At 59.2% G+C, this 18,745-nt stretch overlaps 2 protein-coding genes across 2 annotated transcripts; one reads left to right on the top strand and one right to left on the bottom strand.

The window, feature by feature from the left end:
* Positions 1 to 534: 534 nt before the first annotated feature.
* On the bottom strand, positions 535 to 8,286 carry LOC138732591 (uncharacterized). Its single transcript, XM_069879231.1, has 6 exons — positions 8,251 to 8,286; positions 2,109 to 2,285; positions 1,493 to 1,648; positions 1,211 to 1,312; positions 795 to 900; positions 535 to 665 (listed from the first exon to the last, which is right to left on the bottom strand). The coding sequence occupies exons 1-6, from the start codon at positions 8,284 to 8,286 to the stop codon at positions 628 to 630; spliced, it is 615 nt and encodes a 204-aa protein (XP_069735332.1). The 3' UTR covers positions 535 to 627.
* On the top strand, positions 7,292 to 17,938 carry LOC138732658 (creatine kinase M-type-like). Its single transcript, XM_069879299.1, is given in 9 exon segments — positions 7,292 to 7,383; positions 9,537 to 9,737; positions 10,717 to 10,834; positions 10,836 to 10,872; positions 12,221 to 12,353; positions 14,606 to 14,777; positions 15,416 to 15,539; positions 16,631 to 16,820; positions 17,652 to 17,938. Coding segments are annotated over 8 exon segments (1,146 nt in total). The 5' UTR covers positions 7,292 to 7,383; positions 9,537 to 9,544; the 3' UTR covers positions 17,831 to 17,938.
* Positions 17,939 to 18,745: the final 807 nt, after the last annotated feature.

The raw sequence follows: 18,745 nt of genomic DNA, 5'->3' as shown, positions 1-18,745 counted from the left end.
CTGGAAAGAAAAGGAAAAATCCTTTAAACACGAAGTCGAGGCAGAAAATATGCACAAATATCAACAGGGGGAAACCCTCTTCTCCAGGAGACATAAGGGCCAGGTATCCCTAACCCACCAGCTGCGGCATCTCGTGTAGGGAAGTAGGAAGCAGACACCAGATGTAAGGATGGAGAACACAGCTCTGCCCTTCCGAGGCCACTGTGAAGCTCCAACCCCACCAGCCACGCACCAACCCCACAGCGAGGGATAGAACCCCCATCCCTGCTCCAGGCACAATCAGCAGCTGCTGCGGAACTCGGGACCTGATGGAATGGCTGGAAGATGCCAGGGGAGGGTGAGGTTGAGACTTGCAGACAAAAACTCCACAGTCGCTTCCGTTCTGGTGCTGAGGGATTTCCTAAGGAATGCAAAGAAGCAGAATTTTCCAATACCATAAAAGAGAGGCAGTTTGGAAGCAGCACACGTTACCCATCCTAACAGACATGCGGGACAATCCATTCACCATCGCACAACTCAGGAAACAGACCTGATTGACCACACATCATCTCTTCGCTTGGGTGTCACAATCCAAGTTCTTGGCAGGCTGAGAAGGGAGAGCAGCCTCCGAAGAGAGACGCCACAGAATCAAAGTATTTGATGGTCTTCTTTCTCATGTCGGTGACCTGTGATTACAAGGGGACTGTCAGACAAAGCACAAACTTCTGCTGCACACACACATCAAAATCAACACGGCTTTTCTCACCAGTTTTCTCTCCCCATCCAATTCCAAACAAAAAGCCAGTTTGACTCACCGCAAGAGTAAGATGGTGATTCCGGTAGACGGGGACTAAGACAATATCCTGCTTGAAGAGATCCACACCTCTGGTCCGTCTCTTCGCTGCTGCGTAACCCAGAGAACTTAGTTCACCATGGAATGAAATATCAAAGGCATGAACTGCTGGATGTCCTTCCTTCTTACTTCTTTCCATCACAAGATTCATGTAGAATGTAGCACAATCCACTCTTGGGACTTATGGGAATACGCTATTTGGATTTGAAGTCTTCCTGCGCAGTGGACCCCACCCCTTGGGGCTCTGTCCTTGAGGCCAGGGAGCAAGGACACATCTCCAGGCTGTGGGCTCCAGGCTGGAGCACGGTGGGTGAGACCCACACCCTCGAAATGTGGGGCAGCCCTCATCCAGCCTGGGGGCTGGGGGGTTCTTCTCACCCAGCGATCTCCAACGAGCCACGGCAGCTTTGGCTTCATGATATCTTTGGGCAGTTTCCAGCCCAGGAACTTTGCCGCAGCCAGGAGACATTCCCGGGAGGCCTGTGGAGCAGCAGAAGAAGGTGGGAGATGGCAGCACAGCCCGGACAAGGAGACGGGGCGTCCTTCTCCTCTTGGCTTTGTTGGTGGGGCCATGGTGGCCTTAGGAAGGTGGCACCTGCCCTGGCCCATGTGCCTGGGAATTTTCTCCCTGCCTCCCAGCTCAGCTTTGCAAATCCGTACCTCGCTCACGCTTGGCGTTTCGTCACGTAGGTGAGCGAAGAGTAGGAACAGGGCCGTTTGCACTTTGTCCTTCATGTCCCCCTTGTGGCTCCACACCACGCTCTTCTGCTGCTCCGTGAAGAACCTGATGGCTTGTTCTTTCACCTGGCCTTGCCCCTGGAAGGGAGGAGGACAGCAGTACTTCAGAACCAAGAACTCTTTGCCCATGGTGAGCAGGATGCTTCAGGCTTGGATTTGGTCACTGGAGGCGTGGGACAACTCGGTGGGTGCAGCTCAACGGCCCCAAACTTGTCCGGGGCCCCTCATTGGGCTCTCCTGACCACCCAGTGCTCCCCACCAGCTCCACCAGCCACATTAGGGATGAGTTCCCACCAAAACGAGCCGAGGAGGAGATGGGCTGGTCCTCAGCAATGCCTGTGGGCCATGCAGAAGATCTGGTCCTGTTCCCCAGCGCTGCTAGGGAAGGAGGAGCCCTCGGGGCTCTCAGAGCAGCTCTTAGGGAGAACCTGGGCTGCAAAACCCAGGGGAGAAAGGTGAGCAGAAGCCCTGCTCCAGGTGCTGCAGTTGCCCATGCCCAGTGACCCTCTGCAGGGCTCAGGCTCTCCCATAGCCTTACATGATGGAAGAAGGGCAGCAGCTTCTCCACCAGCTGCACAGCGATGGAGCTGGCCTCCTTCTTCTTTAGGTGACCCAGAATGTTTTGCAGGATCAGCAGGGCCTTCACAACAACATCTGCATTGCTGTGCTCCAGGTCCTCGGTCAGGTCCAGCAGGAGGATCTCCGTTCTTCTTGCCTGCGTGAAGAAGAGAGTTTCCTTGTTGGGAAAAGCTCCGTGCCTGGAAAGCTCCCCAGGTGGCCGCCCTGGCAGGGATGGTGCTTGGGGCCATCACCCACCACCTGACTCCAGCCAAGACCAAGCCATCACCTTCCCCACCGCCCTAGCTGCCCTCGGCCAGGCCGTGGTCACCGTCTCAGGTCTCTGAGAGAGCGCGAGGAGACCCTGGAGAACCGCTGGGCACAAGGCTGGGCTTGCGCATCTCAGGGATCTCCAGAATTTGTAGAGTCCCTCAAAGGTTTCATTTTCAAAGTCCTTACAGGCCAGGCCCTGGAAGAAAGGCAGCAGTGACCCAGCGGCCGAGGCCACCAGGGCTTTGGGTGCTAATTCACCAGCAACTCAAGGATCTCGGTGTCCTCAGGCAAAGTGCAGAGGGAGCCGATCGTGTTCCGCCTGATGCCAGTTGAACGGCCCCAGCGAGACTCTCTCCATCGCTTGGGGCACGGAGAACAGGAGCTGCCACACGGGCACGGCCGAGCTGCGAGGCAGAGCAGCCTGGACCCCAGCTGGGGTGGCCTGGGCAGCAGGAGAGGAGCGAGGGGAGGTTGACTGTGGGGCTGGGAGGAGCGTGGTGAGTCATGGAATGCCCCGAGCTGGAAGGGACCAACAAGGGTCACCAAGTCCATCTCCCTGCACACGACAACCCTAAAACCCACCCGGGGTGTCTGAGGGCCTTGACCAAAGGCTTCTTGAACACTGTCACGCTTGGTGCTGTGACTTCTTCCCTGGGGAGCTGTTCCAATGCTCCAGAACCTGCCAGGGTGGTTGGAATTAGATGATGTTTAAGGTCCCTTACAACTCAAACCATCCTGTGCACGTAAGACGTTCTCATCTCTGAAGAACGAGCACTGTCGGGGAAAACACCGTGTGAAGGAAAGCTTAGAAGGACTAACTTGCAAAAAAATACGATTTCTTAGATGAAACTCAGCTCCACTCGAGCTTAAGTCGGAATGTTCCGTTTATCATAACAGCAACTGCTTCTTGGATCACCCCGACAGCACCGGGCACGGCGAACCCCAACGCTGAGCAGCGACCACTGGACCCGAGCCCCCCAGAACCCCCTCAGAGTCCTGCAGAAACCCCTGAGCCCCTCCAGCCCCGAGCTCCGTAGACCCTCCAGCCCCCTAGAGCCCCTCCAGCCCCTTCCCCAGCGCATCCAGTGACCCCCAACCCCTTCCCCATCCCCCCTAGAGGCCCTCCAGCCCCTTCCCCAGCTCCCCCAGAGCCCCTCCAGCCCCCTCAGAGCCCCTCAAGCCCCTTCCCCAGCCCCCCCAGAGACTCTCTAGCCCCTCCCAGAGCCCCCCAACCCCTTCCCCAGATGCCGTCCCTCCCCCAACCCCCCGGTGTGGCACGGGGCGATGACGTATGGGCTGCACGACACCCAGAGATGGAAGACGAGGAGCAGCTATGATGGGGGGGTCGGGGCTTCACCGCACCATGAGGGAAGGATGGATGCTCTGTCCCCCAAAATCAGTGTTCTGGCTCCAAAACTCAGTGTTCTGGCCACAAAACTGGGAGTTCTGGCTATAAAACTGGGATTTCTGGCCCCCAAAATCAGTGTTGTGGCCCTGAAATTGGGAGTTCTGGTCCCCAAAGTCAGTGTTGTGGCCCTAAAATTGGGAGTTCTGGTCCCCAAAATGAGTGTTCTGGCCCTAAAATTGGGAGTTCTGGTCCCCAGAATCAGTGTTCTGGCCAGAAAACTGGGAGTTCTCACCCCCAAAATCAGTGTTCTAGCCGCAAAACTGGGAGTCCTGGCCCCCAAAATCAGTGTTGTGGCCCTGAAATTGGGTGTTCTGGTCCTAAAACTGGGATTTCTGGCCCCAAAATTCAGTGTTGTGGTCCTAAAACTGGGAGTTCTCGCCCCAAAATCAGTGTTCTGGCTTCGCAAAAAAAAAAGGGCAAGAACTCCTATTATTTTGGGAGAGAAGACTGGTTTTTGGGGGGCCAGAGCACCAATTTTAGGTCCGAAACTTCCATTTTGAGGGCCAGAACAATGATGTGGGGTGAGAAATTGCTTTTTGGGGGCCAGAACTGCCGTTTTATTTTGCTGGGACTCCCATACTGGGGGCTAGAACACCGATTTCTTGAACCAGAAATAGATTTTTGGGGGCAGAACAGTGATTTTTGGGGGCCAGTACTCTTTGACCCCAAAAATTAGTGTTCTCGACCCAAAAATGGTAGTTCTGGCCCCAAAAAGAAATACTTTGGCCCCCAAAATGGGAGTTCTAGCCCTAAAAATGTCAGTTCTAGACCCCTAGAACCCCTCTAGAGCCCCCCAGGACCCATCTAGGACCCCCAGGACACCTCAATGGCCACCAGGACCATTTTATTGACCCCCCCAGCACCCCTCTAGAACCCTGGGAGGGTCCCTAGAGCGGTACAGGGGGACTCTAGAGTGACCTTGGGGGGCCTAGAGGGATCCTGGGGGTCCTAGAGGGGTCCTGGGGGGTCCTGGGGGGCGCTTGAGGGGTCTTGGAGGACACTTGAGGGGTCCTGGGGGTCCTAAAAAGGGTCTTGGGGGTCCCTAGATGGGACCTGGGGACCCCTTAAAGAGTCCCTGGGGGTCCCTAGAGGGGTGCTATGGGGCTCTAGAGGGGTCCTAGGGGTCCCTGAAGAGGTCTTGGGGGACTCTGGAGAGCTCCTAGAGGGGGTCCCTAGAGGAATCGTGGGGGTCCCCTCCTTAAAGGGGTCCCAGGGGTCAGTAGAGGAATCCAGTGGGGGCTCTTAAGGGATCCTGCGGGTCCCTAGAACGGATGTGAGGGGGTCTGGAGGAGTTACAGGAGTATCTGGGGGTCTCTACAGGGGTGCTGGGGTTCCCTAAAGGGGTCCTGGTGGGTTCTAGAGGGGTTCTGGGAGGTTTTAGAGGGATCCTGGGGGTCCTAGGAGTCCTGAGAAGGGTCCCTGGAGGGGGCCTGGGGGGTCATGGGGGAACTGAGAGGGGTCTTTGAGGCTCTAGAGGGGTCCTGGGTGTCCCTAGAGTGGTCCTGGGGGTTTGTAGAGGGGTCCTAGAAGGGTCCACAGGGTCTGTAGAGGGGTCCTGGGCATCACTAGAGGGGTTCTGAGAGACCCTAGAGGGGTTCTGGGTGCCACTAGAGGGGTCCTGGTGGGTCCTAGAGAAGTCCTGGGGGGTGGTGAGGGAACCGAGAGGGGTCTTCGAGACTCTAGAGGGGTCCTGGGTGTCCCTAGAGTGGTCCTGGGGGTCCTAGTAGGGTCTGGGGGGGCTCTAGGATTATCCTGGGGGTCTGTAGAGGGGTCCTGGGTGTCTCTAGAGTGGTCTTGGGGGTCCCCACAATGCTCTGGGGGGTCCTAGAGGGGTCCGGGGGGGGTCTGGAAGACTTTGGGGGGCTCTAGAGGGGTCTGGGGGGCTCTGAAAGAGTTCTTGGGGGCTCTAGAGGAGTCCTGCTGGTCTCTCCAGAGAGGTCTTGGGGGGGCTCTGAAAGGGTTCTTAGAGGCTGTAGAGGGATTTGGGGGGACTCTGAAAGGGTTCTTGGAGGCTCTAGAGGGGTCTTGGGGGGCTCTAGAGAGTCTTGGGCCCTGGGGGTCCCTAGAAGGGTTTTGGGGGTCCCTTGAGGGGTCTTGGGGTTCCTAGAGGGGTTCTGGTCATTCCTAGATGGGTCCTAATGGGGTCCTGGGGGGCTCTAGAGGGGTCCTGGGGGGCTCTGGAAGGGATCTTGAGGGGCTCTGGAAGGGACCTTGGGGGGCTCTAGAGGGTTCTTGGGGGGCTATCAAAGGGTTCTTGGGGGGCTCTAGAGGGGTCCTGGGGGGCTCTTAAAGGGTTCTTAGGGGTTCCTAGAGGGGACTTGGCAGGCTCTGAAAGGGTTTTGGGGACTTTAGAGGGATCTTGGGGGTCTCCAGAGGGATCCTGGGGGGCTCTGAGAGGGGTCCTGGGGGGCTCTTAATCCCCCCCCCCCCCAATTCCCATTGATTTGGAGTCTCTGGTGGGTTCAAGGGGCCCCCCCTTAGTGTCTCCCCCCACCAAATTCCACCCCGACATCGGATCCGAGCAGAGAAACTGGATCCGACCTAAAAATATCAGGATTGGGGGGGGTAGGGGGTGGAATTTTGGGGGTGGGGGGGGTCGGGAAAGGGTCAGGAGGAGGGGTGGGCAAGGTGGGGGGGTCAGGATTTAGGGGGTCGGGGGGGTTGGGATTGGGGGTGTTGAGGGAGGATACTGGGATGGAGATACTGGGATGGGGGATACTGGGACGGGGAGGTGGAATTGGGGGTGTCGGGGTGGGGGGGGCAGGATTGGAGGATCAGAATCGGGGGGTCAGGATGGGGGGGTCGGAATGGGGAGGGTTTAGAGGGGGTATTGGGATGGGGGGATTGGGGGATGGGGGGATGGGGGGTGGAATTAGGGGTGTCAAGGTGAGGGGGGTCAGGATGTGGGGCAGGATGGGGGGATCGGAATGGGGGGGTCATGATTGGAGGATCAGAATGGGGGGGCGGGGGGGGCAGGAGGGGGGGGTCAGAATGAGGGGTTCAGAATAGGGGTCGTTGAAATGGGGGGTCAGAATGGGGGTTGTTGGGATGGGGGGGTCAGGGTGGGGTCAGAAGGGGGGGGGCTAACGGGGAGGGTGCTGGGGGGGTCAGGGTGCGGTCAGAAGCGGGGGGGGGCCGAACGGGGAGGGGGTGCTGGGGGGGGTCAGAAGGGGGGGGCGGTGCCTCCCCCCGTCTTGAATTGCCACTGACCCAGCGGATCCTCCGGGATCCCCCCCCCCCGGAGAGATTTAGGGGGTGCTGGGTGCCTCCCCCCTCCCAGAAACGGGTCTCCCCCTGTCTTCTTTTTGCCCCCACCCCCAATTCCCAGTGGCTCCCAGGTCCCAGTAACCAGAGCCAGGGTCGGGGGGGGGGGGTTCAAGGTCAAGACTGACACTCGATCGGGTTGGGGGGGGGGGGGGGGGCGGTCCCCGATGGAGCCGCCCCCCCACCCCCCATCATTCGCCCCCCCCCCCACCCCCCCCATTGGGGATAAAAGCGGGGTCCTGTCCCACCGCCACTGCCCGCCCCCCCCGGACCCAGAGCGACCCGACTGCCCCCCCCGCACCAGCACAAGGTAATAACCCGGACCCCCCCGGGAACCCCCCGGGACCCCCCTGGGACCCCTGGGAACCACAGAGAACTCCCCCTTGCTTTTAATCCCCTCAGGACCCCACGGGGAACCCCCCCCTCGGGTAACATTGGGATCCCCCCCCCAGACCAGTAACCCCCCCACACACACCCCTCAGACCAGTAACCCCCCCCTCCCCAGACCAGTAACCCCCCCCCCAGACCAATAACCCCCCCCCCAGACCAGTAACCCCAATCCCGCACAAGTAACACCCCCCCCCCTCCAGTAACCCCCCCTCTCCTGGGACCCCTGGGAACCACAAGGACCCCCCTTGCTCTTAATCCACCCCCAGGACCCCTGGGAAGCTCGGACCCTTCCCCCCTGAACCCCCTGGGACCCACTCCTCCCCAAACTCCTCCTCCCCCCCATCAGAACCCCCCCCCCAATACTGAGACCCCCGGAGCCCCCAAGAATCCCCCCTTGGAAACCACTCAGAGCCCAAAGACCCCCCCAGGACCCCCCCAGGATCCCCAAGATCCACCTCCCTCCTGACTAACAGCAGGATCGAACCCCACCTCCCCCAGACCGGGGTCACCGATACAGCCCCCACCCCCCCCCCCAGGCTATAAATAGAGACCCCAGCCCAGAAAGGCCAAACAAGGACCTGGCAGGGAAGGCCCCGCCCCCTCGAATAGGCTCCGCCCCCTCCCCTTTGGCTCCTCCCCCTCTCCTGGCCCCACCCCTCATAAAGCCCCTCCCCCCGATCCCAGCACCCCCCCGTGTCCCCCCAAGGCCGTGCCCCACGTCTCCTGCCCCACAGCCAAGGTCACGCCGTGTCCTTCACTGTGCCCCATGGCGGTGCTGTGGCCTCACGGGGGCAGTGTCCCACGGTGGCTCCACGTCCTTCATGGTGGTGCCACGTCCTTGTGGGGGTATCGTGTCCCATGGTTGTTCTGTGCCCTATGTGGTGCCATGTCCTCATGGTGCTACCATGTCCTCATGATGGTGCTACCATGTCCTCATGGTGCTACCATGCCCTCATGATGGTGCTACCATGTCCTCATGATGGTGCTACCATGTCCTCATGGTGGCTCCACGTCCTCATGGTGGCTCCATGTCCTCATGGCGGCCCCATGTCCTCATGGCGGCTCCATGTCCTCATGGTGTCTCCACGTCCTCATGATGGTGCTACCAAGTCCTCATGGTGTTACCATGTCCTCATGATGGTGTTACCATGTCCTCATGATGGCTCCACATCCTCATGGTGCTACCATGTCCTCATGATGGCTCCATGTCCTCATGGTGGCTCCATGTCCTCATGATAGTGCTACCATGTCCTCATGACAGTTCTACCATGTCCTCATGACGGTTCTACCATGTCCTCATGGTGGCTCCACGTCTTCATGGTGGCTCCATGTCCTCATGATGGCTCCATGTCTTCATGGTGGCTCCATGTCCTCATGATGGTGTTACCATGTCCTCATGATGGCTCCACATCCTCATGGTGGCTCCATGTCCTCATGGTGGCTCCATGTCTTCATGATGGCTCCATGTCCTCATGGTGGCTCCATGTCCTCATGATGGCTCCATGTCTTCATGATGGTGTTACCATGTCCTCATGATGGCTCCATGTCCTCATGGTGGCTCCATGTCCTCATGGTGGTGTTACCATGTCCTCATGGTGGCTCCATGTCCTCATGGTGGTGTTACCATGTCCTCGTGATTGCTCCATGCCCTCATGATGGTGCTACCATGTCCTCATGATGGTGCTACCATATCCTCATGGTGGTGTTACCATGTCCTCATGATGGCTCCACATCCTCATGGTGCTACCATGTCCTCATGATGGCTCCATGCCCTCATGATGGTGCTACCATGTACTCATGATGGCGCTACCATGTCCTCATGATGACTTCATGTCCTCATGGTGGCTCCATGCCCCATGGTTGTTCTGTGCCCCATGTGGTGCCATGTCCTTGTGATGGTGCCACGTCCTCGCGATGGTGCCATGTCCTCGTGGTGCTTATGTGCCTCATGGTGCTGCCACGTCCCATGGTTGTTCCGTGCCCCCGTGTCTCCGTGATGGCGCCGTGTCCCGTCTTGGTACCATGTCCTGGAGGTGTTTCGGTGACGCCGTGTCCCCTCCGGTTGTGCCGCAGGCGCCGCGATGCCGTTCAGCAACACCCACAACAAGTACAAACTCAAGTTCTCGGCCGAGGACGAGTTCCCCGACCTGTCCAAGCACAACAACCACATGGCCAAGGTCCTCACGCCCGCCCTCTACCAGCGCCTGAGGGACAAGGAGACGCCCAGCGGCTTCACCCTCGACGACTGCATCCAGACCGGCGTCGACAACCCCGGTGAGGGCTCCGGGACCCAACTGGGACAGCGGGGAACCAGACTGGGGAGACTGGGACACCGGGAATCCTGACTGAGGAGACTGGGACGCTGGGGACCTGAACTGGGGAGACTGGGAGACCAGAGCCCCTTCCCAGAGCCAGACTTGGAGACCAGGGACCCCAACTGGGGAGACTGGGAGACCACAGGCCCAGACCAGTGCCAGACTGCGAGACCCGGGCAACGGTCCTGGGAGACTGGGGATCTGGACTGGGGAGACTGGGAGACCAGGGACCCAGACCAGTGCCAGAATGGGAGACCAGGGAGCCAAACTGGGGAGACTGAGAGACCAGCACCACATCCCAGTGCCAGGGCCATGTCCCAGTGCTGTACTGGGAGGCAGCGCCCTGTCCCCATTCCTGTTCCCTTTCCCAACCCGCCCATCTCCATCTCCATCTCCATCTCCATCTCCATCTCCATCTCCATCTCCATCCCCTTCATCCCCATCTCCTCCATCTCCATCCCCTCCATCTCCATCCCCTCCATCTCCATCTCCCCCATCTCCATTTCCATCCCCTCCATCTCCATCTCCTCCATCTCCATCTCCATCTCCATCCCCTCCATCTCCATCTCCCCCATCTCCATTTCCATCCCCTCCATCTCCATCTCCTCCATCTCCATCTCCATCTCCATCTCCATCCCCTCCATCTCCATCTCCCCCATCTCCATTTCCATCCCCTCCATCTCCATCTCCTCCATCTCCATCTCCATCTCCATCTCCATCTCCATCCCCTCCATCCCCATCCCCTCCATCTCCTCCATCTCCATCCCCTCCATCTCCATCTCCCCCATCTCCATTTCCATCCCCTCCATCTCCATCCCCTCCATCTCCATCTCCATCTCCATCTCCATCTCCATCTCCATCTCTCCCATCTCCATTCCCATCTCCCCCACCTCCATCTCCACCTCCGTTCCCGTTCCCATTCCGATCCCGGTTCCCAGGCCACCCGTTCATCATGACCGTGGGCTGCGTGGCGGGGGATGAGGAGTCGTACGAGGTGTTCAAGGAGCTCTTCGACCCCGTCATCCAGGACCGGCACGGCGGCTACAAACCTAACGGACAAGCACCGCACCGACCTCAACCACGAGAACCTCAAGGTGAGGGGACAGGGATACTGGGAATGGGGACACTGGGAATGGGGACACTGGAACAATGGGAATGGGGGAGACTGGGAATGGGGACACTGGAACAGTGGGAATGGGGACACTGGGAATGGGGACACTGGAACAATGGGAATGGGGACAGGGACACTGGGAATGGGGACACTGGGACACTAGGAATGGGGATACTGGGAATGGGGACAGGGACACTGGGAATGGGGACACTGGAACAATGGGAATGGGGACACTGGAACAATGGGAATGGGGGAGACTGGGAATGGGGACAAGGACACTGGGAATGGGGACATTGGAACAATGGGAATGGGGACACTGGGAATGGGGACACTGGGAATGGGGACACTGGAACAATGGGAATGGGGACAGGGACACTGGGAATGGGGACACTGGGACACTAGGAATGGGGATACTGGGAATGGGGACAAGGACACTGGGAATGGGGACACTGGAACAATGGGAATGGGGGAGACTGGGAATGGGGACAAGGACACTGGGAATGGGGACACTGGAACAATGGGAATGAAGACACTGGGAATGGGGACACTGGAACAATGGGAATGGGGAGACTGGGAATGGGGACACTGGAACAATGGGAATGGGGACACTGGAACAATGGGAATGGGGACACTGGAACAATGGGAATGGGGACAGGGACACTGGGAATGGGGGACACTGGGACACTAGGAATGGGGATACTGGGAATGGGGACAAGGACACTGGGAATGGGGACACTGGAACAATGGGAATGGGGAGACTGGGAATGGGGACTAGGACACTGGGAATGGGGACACTGGAACAATGGGAATGGGGACACTGGGAATGGGGACAAGGACACTGGGAATGGGGACACTGGAACAATGGGAATGGGGACACTGGGAATGGGGACAGGGACACTGGGAATGGGGATACTGGGAACGGGGACACTGGGAATGGGGACAAGGACACTGAGAATGGGGACACTGGGACACTGGGAATGGGGACAGGGACACTGGGAATGGGGATACTGGGAATGGGGACACTTGGAATGGACACTGGGAATGGGGGCACAGGGCCCTGGGAATGGGGACAGGGACACTGGGAATGGGGTGAAGCTCTGGGGGTCTTGGGGTGCCTGGATCCCCCTGGATTCACGAGTTGGGGGGGACCCTTGGATAAGGAAAGGGCTGGGGGGACTCTCATGTTCTGGGAGGTTTGTGGGGGTGCAGACGGTGTCCCCCCATTTCCCAGGGAGGTTCCCCATTTCCAGGGATTCGGGGGGGTTGGGGGGGGGGTCGGTTCCCTGATTCCTTGGGGGGGGGGGGTCCCGCTGACCATCCCTCCCACCCAGGGGGGTGAGGACCTGGATCCCAAGTACGTGCTGAGCAGCCGCGTGCGCACGGGGCGAAGCATCAAGGGGTACTCGCTGCCCCCCCACTGCAGCCGCGGGGAGCGTCGAGCCGTCGAGAAGCTCTCGGTCACCGGTGAGGGGGCTGATTTGGGGGGTGTTTGATCGTTTTGAGAGGCTCTGTGACTGGTTTGGGGGCTCTGTGGTCATTTTGGGGGGCTCTGTGCCTGGTTTTGGGGCTCTTGGCTCATTTTGGGGGCCTCTTTGCCTCATTTGGGGGGGGCAGTGCTTGGTTTTGGGGCTCTTTGCTCATTTCAGAGGGCTCTGTGCCTGGTTTTGGGGCTCTTGGCTCATTTGGGGGGCCTCCTTGCCTCATTTGGGGGGGTCAGTGCCTGGTTTTGGGGTTCTTTACTCATTTTGAGGGCCTCTGTGCCTGGTTTTGGGGGTGTTTGAACATTGGGGAGGGGGGCTTTGTGCCTGGTTTTGGGGCTCTTGGCTCATTTTGGGGGCCTCTGTGCCTCATTTGGGGGGCTCTGTGTCTGGTTTGGGGGCTCTGTGCTGATTTTGGGGTGCCTCTGTGCCTGGTTTTGGGGCTCTTTGCTCATTTTGGGGGGCTCTGTGCCTGCTTTTGGGGCTCTTTTGGTGCTCTGTGCCTGGTTTGGGGGCTCTGTGCTCATTTCAGGGGGCTCTGTGCCTGCTTTTGGGGCTCTTCTGGTGCTCTGTGCCTGGTTTTGGGGGTCTTGGCTCATTTAGGGGGGCTCTGTGCCTGGTTTGGGGGCTCTGTGCTCATTTTGGGGGGCTCTGTGCCTGCTTTGGGGGCTCTTCTGGGGCTCTGTGCCTGCTTTTGGGGCTCTTGGCTCATTTGGGGGGCCTCTTTGCCTCATTTGGGGGTGTCAGTGCCTGGTTTTGGGGCTCTTTACGCATTTTGGGGGCCTCTGTGCCTGGTTTTGGGGGTGTTTGAACATTGGGGAGGGGGCTCTGTGCCTGGTTTTGGGGCTCTGTGCTGGTTTTGGGGTGCCTCTGTGCCTAGATTTTGGGGCTCTTGGCTCATTTTGGGGGGCTCTGTGCCTGCTTTTGGGGCTCTTTTGGGGTTCTGTGCCTGGTTTTAAGGCTCTTTACTCATTTGGGGGGCCTCTGTGCCTGGTTTTGGGGGTGTTTGAACATTGAGGGGGGCTCTGTGCCTGGTTTTGGGGCTCTTGGCTCATTTTGGGGGGCTCTGTGCCTGCTTTTGGGGCTCTTCTGGGGCTCTGTGCCTGGTTTTAGGGCTCTTTACTCATTTTTGGGGCCTCTGTGCCTGGTTTTGGGGGTGTTTGAACATTTGGGGGGGGCTCTGTGCCTGGTTTTGGGGCTCTGTGCTGGTTTTGGGGTGCCTCTGTGCCTGGTTTTGGGGCTCTGTGCCCATTTTGGGGCTGTTTGCTGGTTTTGGGGGCTGTGGGCCTGATTCTGGGGGGCTTTTTGCTGGTTTTAGGGGGCTTTTTACTGGTTTTAGGGGGCTTTTTGCAGGTTTTGGGGCTCTGTGCCCATTTGGGGGACTGTTTGTTGATTTTTGGGGCTGTTTGCCTGGTTTGGGGATTTCTGTGGGCCTGGTTTGTGGGTCAGATTGGGGGGTTTAGGGGGCTTTTTGCAGGTTTTGGGGCCCTTTTTGCTGGTTTTAGGAGGCTTTTTACTGGTTTGAGGGGTCTTTTTGCTAGTTTTGGGGCTCTGTGCCTGGTTTCGGGGCTGTATCCTGTTTTTTGGGGTTTTCTATGGTTACGTGCCCCGTTCTGTGTGACGTTTTGCCTGGTTTTGGATGCTCTGTGCCTGGTTTGGGGGGTCTGTTTGCTGATTTGGGGAGCTTTGCGCTGGTTTTAGGGGCTTTCTGCTTGTTTCGGGTGGATTTTTATTCTGATTTTTGGGCTTTGTGCTGGTTTGGGGCCTTTCTGCTTGTTTTCGGGGCCTTTTGTTCTAGTTTTTGGACTTTGTGCGGGTTTTTGAGGCCTTTTTGCTTGTTTTGGGAGGACTTCTGTGCTAGTTTTGGGGCTTTGTGCTGGTTTTTAAGGCTTTCTGTTTGTTTTTTGAGGCCTTTTGTGCTTTTTTTTGGGCTTTGTGCTGGTTTGGGGCCTTTCTCCTTGTTTTGGGGGACTTTTGTGCTAATTTTTGTGCTTTGTGCTGGTTTATTGGGCCTTTCTGCTTGGTTTTGGGGCCTTTTGTGCTAATTTTTGGGCTTCGTGCTGGATTTGAGCCTTTCTGCTTGTTTATTTTTGACTTTCGTGCTAATTTTTGGGCTTCGTGCTGGTTTTGGGACCTTTCTGCTTGGTTTTTTTTGGAATTTTGTGCTGGTTTGTGGGTTTCGTGACGGTTTTGGGGTGCTGTGGGGTGTGTGTTCACCGCGCCCCCCTCCCCCTTCAGCGCTCAACAGCCTTGAGGGTGAGTTCAAGGGCCGCTACTACCCGCTGAAGACGATGACGGAGCAGGAGCAGCAGCAGCTCATCGACGACCACTTCCTCTTCGACAAACCCGTGTCCCCCCTGCTGCTGGCCTCAGGCATGGCCCGCGACTGGCCCGACGCCCGCGGCATCTGGTGGGTCTGAGGGGTCAACCAGGGGGGTGAGGAAACCAACTGGGGGGTGAGGAACCCAACCGGGGGGTGAGGAACCCAACCAGGGGGTGAGGAAACTCAACCAGGGGGTGAGGAACCCAACCACAGGGTGAGGAACCCAACCACGGGGTGAAGAACCCAACCAGGGGGTGAGGAAACTCAAACAGGGGGTGAGGAACCCAACCACGGGGTGAAGAACCCAACCAGGGGGTGAGGAACCCAACCAGGGGGTGAGAAAACTCAACCAGGGGGTGAGGAAGCCAACTGGGGGGCAAGGAACCCAACCAGGGGGTGAGGAAACTCAACCAGGGGGTGAGGAACCCAACCACGGGGTGAGGAACCCAACCAGGGGGTGAGGAAACTCAACCAGGGGGTGAGGAACCCAACCAGGGGGTGAGGAAACTCAACCAGGGGGTGAGGAACCCAACCAGGGAGGCACTGGGGCCTCCCCAAGAGCGAAGACCCCTCCAAGAGTTGACAGGGACTCCTAGACAGCAGGGACCCCAACCAGGAGGGGTTCCAGGAGCACCCCAAGAGCCGGGTCCAACCAGAGGGGGTGATGGGGGCACCCTTGGGGGTGCTGGGGGGGGTGTCCTGTGTCATCGTCACCCCCCCCCCAGGCACAATGACAACAAGACCTTCCTGGTGTGGGTGAACGAGGAGGATCACCTGCGCGTCATCTCCATGGAGAAGGGAGGAAACATGAAGGAGGTGTTCCGGCGCTTCTGCGTCGGCCTCCAGAAGGTCAGGGATGGGGTGGGTGGGGGCAGAGGGGACATGAGGGGCTCTGGGTACATGGAGGGGGTTGGGGACATGAAGGGCTTGGGAACACGTGGGGTTCTTGGGGACGTGGAGGGTGTTGGGGATGAGGGGTTTGGGGACAGGAGGACATGGAGGAGTTGGAGGGTTCTTAGGTCCATGGGGATCATGAGGGAGAGTGTTGGGGACACAAAAGGCTTGGGAACATGTGGGGTTCTTGGGGACATGGAGGGTGTTGGGGACATGAGGATCTTGGAGGACACGTGGGGATATGAGAACTTTGGGGACACGGGGTGGGTCTTAGGGACACAGGGGTGATTGGGACATTGAGGGTCCTGGGGACATGGAGGACTGTGAGGAGATGGGGACTTTGGGGACACGGAGGGCTTAGAGGGTCTTGGGGAAACAGGGACATGGAAGGTGTTGGGGATGAGGGGTTTGGGGACAGAGGGGGACACGGAGGGGTTGGGGGGGCTCTTGGGGACATGGGGGACATGGAGGACACAGGGGACATGGGAGCTTTGGGGTCATGAGGGAAGGTGTTGGGGACATGAAGGGCTTGGGAACACCTGAGGTTCTTGGGGACATGGAAGGTGTTGGGGACGAGGGGTTTGGGGACACAGGAGGACACGGAAGAGTTAGGGGGGTTCTTAGGGAGCTTTGGGGACACGGAAGGTATTGGGGACCAGGGGTTTGGGGACAGAGGAGGACATGGAGGGGTTGGGGGGGGACTTAGGGAGCTTTGGGGACATGGAAGGTGTTGGGGATGAGGGGTTTGGGGACAAAGGAGGACATGGAGGAGTTGGGGGGCTTCTTAGGGAGCTTTGGGGACATGGAAGGTGTTGGGGACGAGGAGTTTGGGGACAGAGGAGGACATGGAGGAGCTGGGGGGGTCTTAGGGAGCTCTGGGGACACGAGGGAGGTCGTTGGGGACACGAAGGACTTGGGAACACGTGGGGTTCTTGGGGACACGGAGGGTGTTGGGGTCACCGGGGGCCACAGGGCTGATAAAAGGGCCATGGAGGGTCCTGGGGGGACCCGGGGGGCAGCGGGGGGTGACTCCCCGCGTGCCGCAGATCGAGGAGATCTTCAAGAAGGCCGGACACCCCTTCATGTGGACGGAGCACCTGGGCTACGTCCTCACCTGCCCCTCCAACCTGGGCACGGGGCTGCGGGGCGGCGTCCACGTGCGGCTGCCCAAGCTCAGCCAGCACCCCAAGTTCGAGGAGATCCTCAAGCGCCTGCGGCTGCAGAAACGCGGCACCGGTGAGGGGGGGGGATGTGGGGTGAGGGGGGATGTGGGGGGGGATGTGGGGTGAAGGGGGGATGTGGGGTGAGGGGGGATGTGGGGGGGATGTGGGGTGCAGTGGGGGGAGCTGTGGGGTGTGGGGGGGATGTGGGGGGCTGTGGGAGTGATTTGGGGAGCAGTGGGGGGGGTCAATGGGTGGGGGGGGCCATAGGCTGCTGTGGGTGCCATGGGGCACGATGGGTGCTGTGGGGCACGGGGGGGTTCTGTGGGGCGCTACGGGTCATAGGTGGTCACCATGGGTCACCATGGGTGCTGTGGGTCTCAGGTGGGTTCTGTGGGGCACTGTGGGTCACCATGGGCCCTATGGGTCATGGGTGGCTTCTGTGGGTCACCATGGGTCACAGGTGGGCACCGTAGGGTTCTGTGGGGCCCTATGGGTCATGGGTAGTCACCGTGGGTCACCATGGGCGCTGTGGGTCTCGGGTGGCTTCTGTGGGTCACCATGGGTCACAGGTGGGCACCGTAGGGTTCTGTGGGGCACTGTGGGTCACCATGGGCCCTATGGGTCATGGGTAGTCGTCGTGGTTCACCATGGGCGCTGTGGGTCTCGGGTGGCTTCTGTGGGTCACCATGGGTCACGGGTGGGCACCGTGGGTCACCACGGGTCACAGGTGGGCACCATAGGGTTTTGTGGGGTGCTGTGGGTCACTGTGGGCCCTATGGGTCATGGGTGATCACCATGGGCCCTATGGGTCATGGGTAGTCGCCGTGGGTCCCCATGGGCGCTGTGGGTCTCGGGTGGCTTCTGTGGGTCGCCGTGGGGCGCTGACCCCCGGGGTTCCCCCCAGGCGGGGTGGACACGGCGGCCGTGGGCGCCGTCTTCGACATCTCCAACGCGGACCGGCTGGGCTCCTCCGAGGTGGAGCAGGTGCAGATGGTGGTGGACGGCGTCAAGCTCATGGTGGAGATGGAGAAGAAGCTCGAGCAGAACCAGCCCATCGACGACATGGTGCCCGCTCAGAAATAGGCTCCGGGATCACCGGGAGCCACCAGGATCCACCGGGAATCACCAGGAATCATCAGGAACCAACAGGATCCAAGATTCCCTCAATAAACGCCGCCGGTTCTGCTCTGAGCACCAGAGTCTGAGTTTCGGGGAGAACCAGGGGGTGTTCGGGGGGTCCCATGGTCAGGACGGCGTTGCCGGTGGGCGCCGAGTCCGATCGGCACCGGCACCAACGGTGGAAGGAGCCGAGGGTCGGCGGGGCCAGCGGCGACGGGAACCAGCACCGAGGGGTGTTGGTGCCGATTCCGATGGGGAAAGGAGCCAACACCAAGAGTTGTTGGTGCCGATTCCGATGGGGAAAGGAGCCAACACCAACAGTTGTTGGTGCCAATGGAGAAGGAAGACAACACTGACAGTTGTTGGTGCCGATTCCGATGGGGAAGGGAACCAACACCAATGGTTGTTGGTGCCGATTCCAACGGGAGCCAAAAGCAACGGTTGTCGGTGCCGATTGTGATGGGGAAAGGAGCCAACACCAATGGGTTTTGGTGCAGATTCCGATGGGGAGGGAGTCAAAACCAACGGTTATTGGCTCCGATTCCAGTGGTGGAAGAATCCGACACCAACGGTTGTTGGTGCCAGCTCCGATGGGGAAAGGAGCCAACACCAGCGGTTGCTGGTGCCAATTTTGATGGCAAAGGGAGCCAAACCCAATGGTTTCCAGCTCCAAGTGTGATGGTGAAAGAAGCCAACACCAACAGTTGTTGGTGCCGATTCCAACGGGGAAGGGAGCCAAAACCAAGGGTCGTCAGTAAAGATTCTGATGGTGAAGGGAACCAACACCAACGGTTCTTGGTGCCGATTCCGATGGCAAATGGAGCCCTGATGGCGCCAGGAGCCAATGCCAAGCGGCACCAATCCTTGTTCCGAAGGGCT

The sequence above is a fragment of the Phaenicophaeus curvirostris genome, chromosome 34, assembly GCF_032191515.1.
Source record: "Phaenicophaeus curvirostris isolate KB17595 chromosome 34, BPBGC_Pcur_1.0, whole genome shotgun sequence".
Lineage (NCBI taxonomy): Eukaryota > Metazoa > Chordata > Aves > Cuculiformes > Cuculidae > Phaenicophaeus > Phaenicophaeus curvirostris.
The sequence above is the reverse complement of the archived record's forward strand: the minus strand, read 5'-3'. Positions and strand labels throughout refer to the sequence as shown.

Coding starts and splice junctions, on each gene's coding strand:
- LOC138732591 (XM_069879231.1), bottom strand. CDS start 8,286: ATGAAGGACGTGGAGCCACCGTGGGACACTGCCCCC. Junction 2,286..8,250: donor CACCGTGGGACACTGCCCCC/GTGAGGCCACAG, acceptor TTCTTCACGCAG/GCAAGAAGAACGGAGATCCT. Junction 1,313..1,492: donor AAACGCCAAGCGTGAGCGAG/GTACGGATTTGC, acceptor GCTGCTCCACAG/GCCTCCCGGGAATGTCTCCT.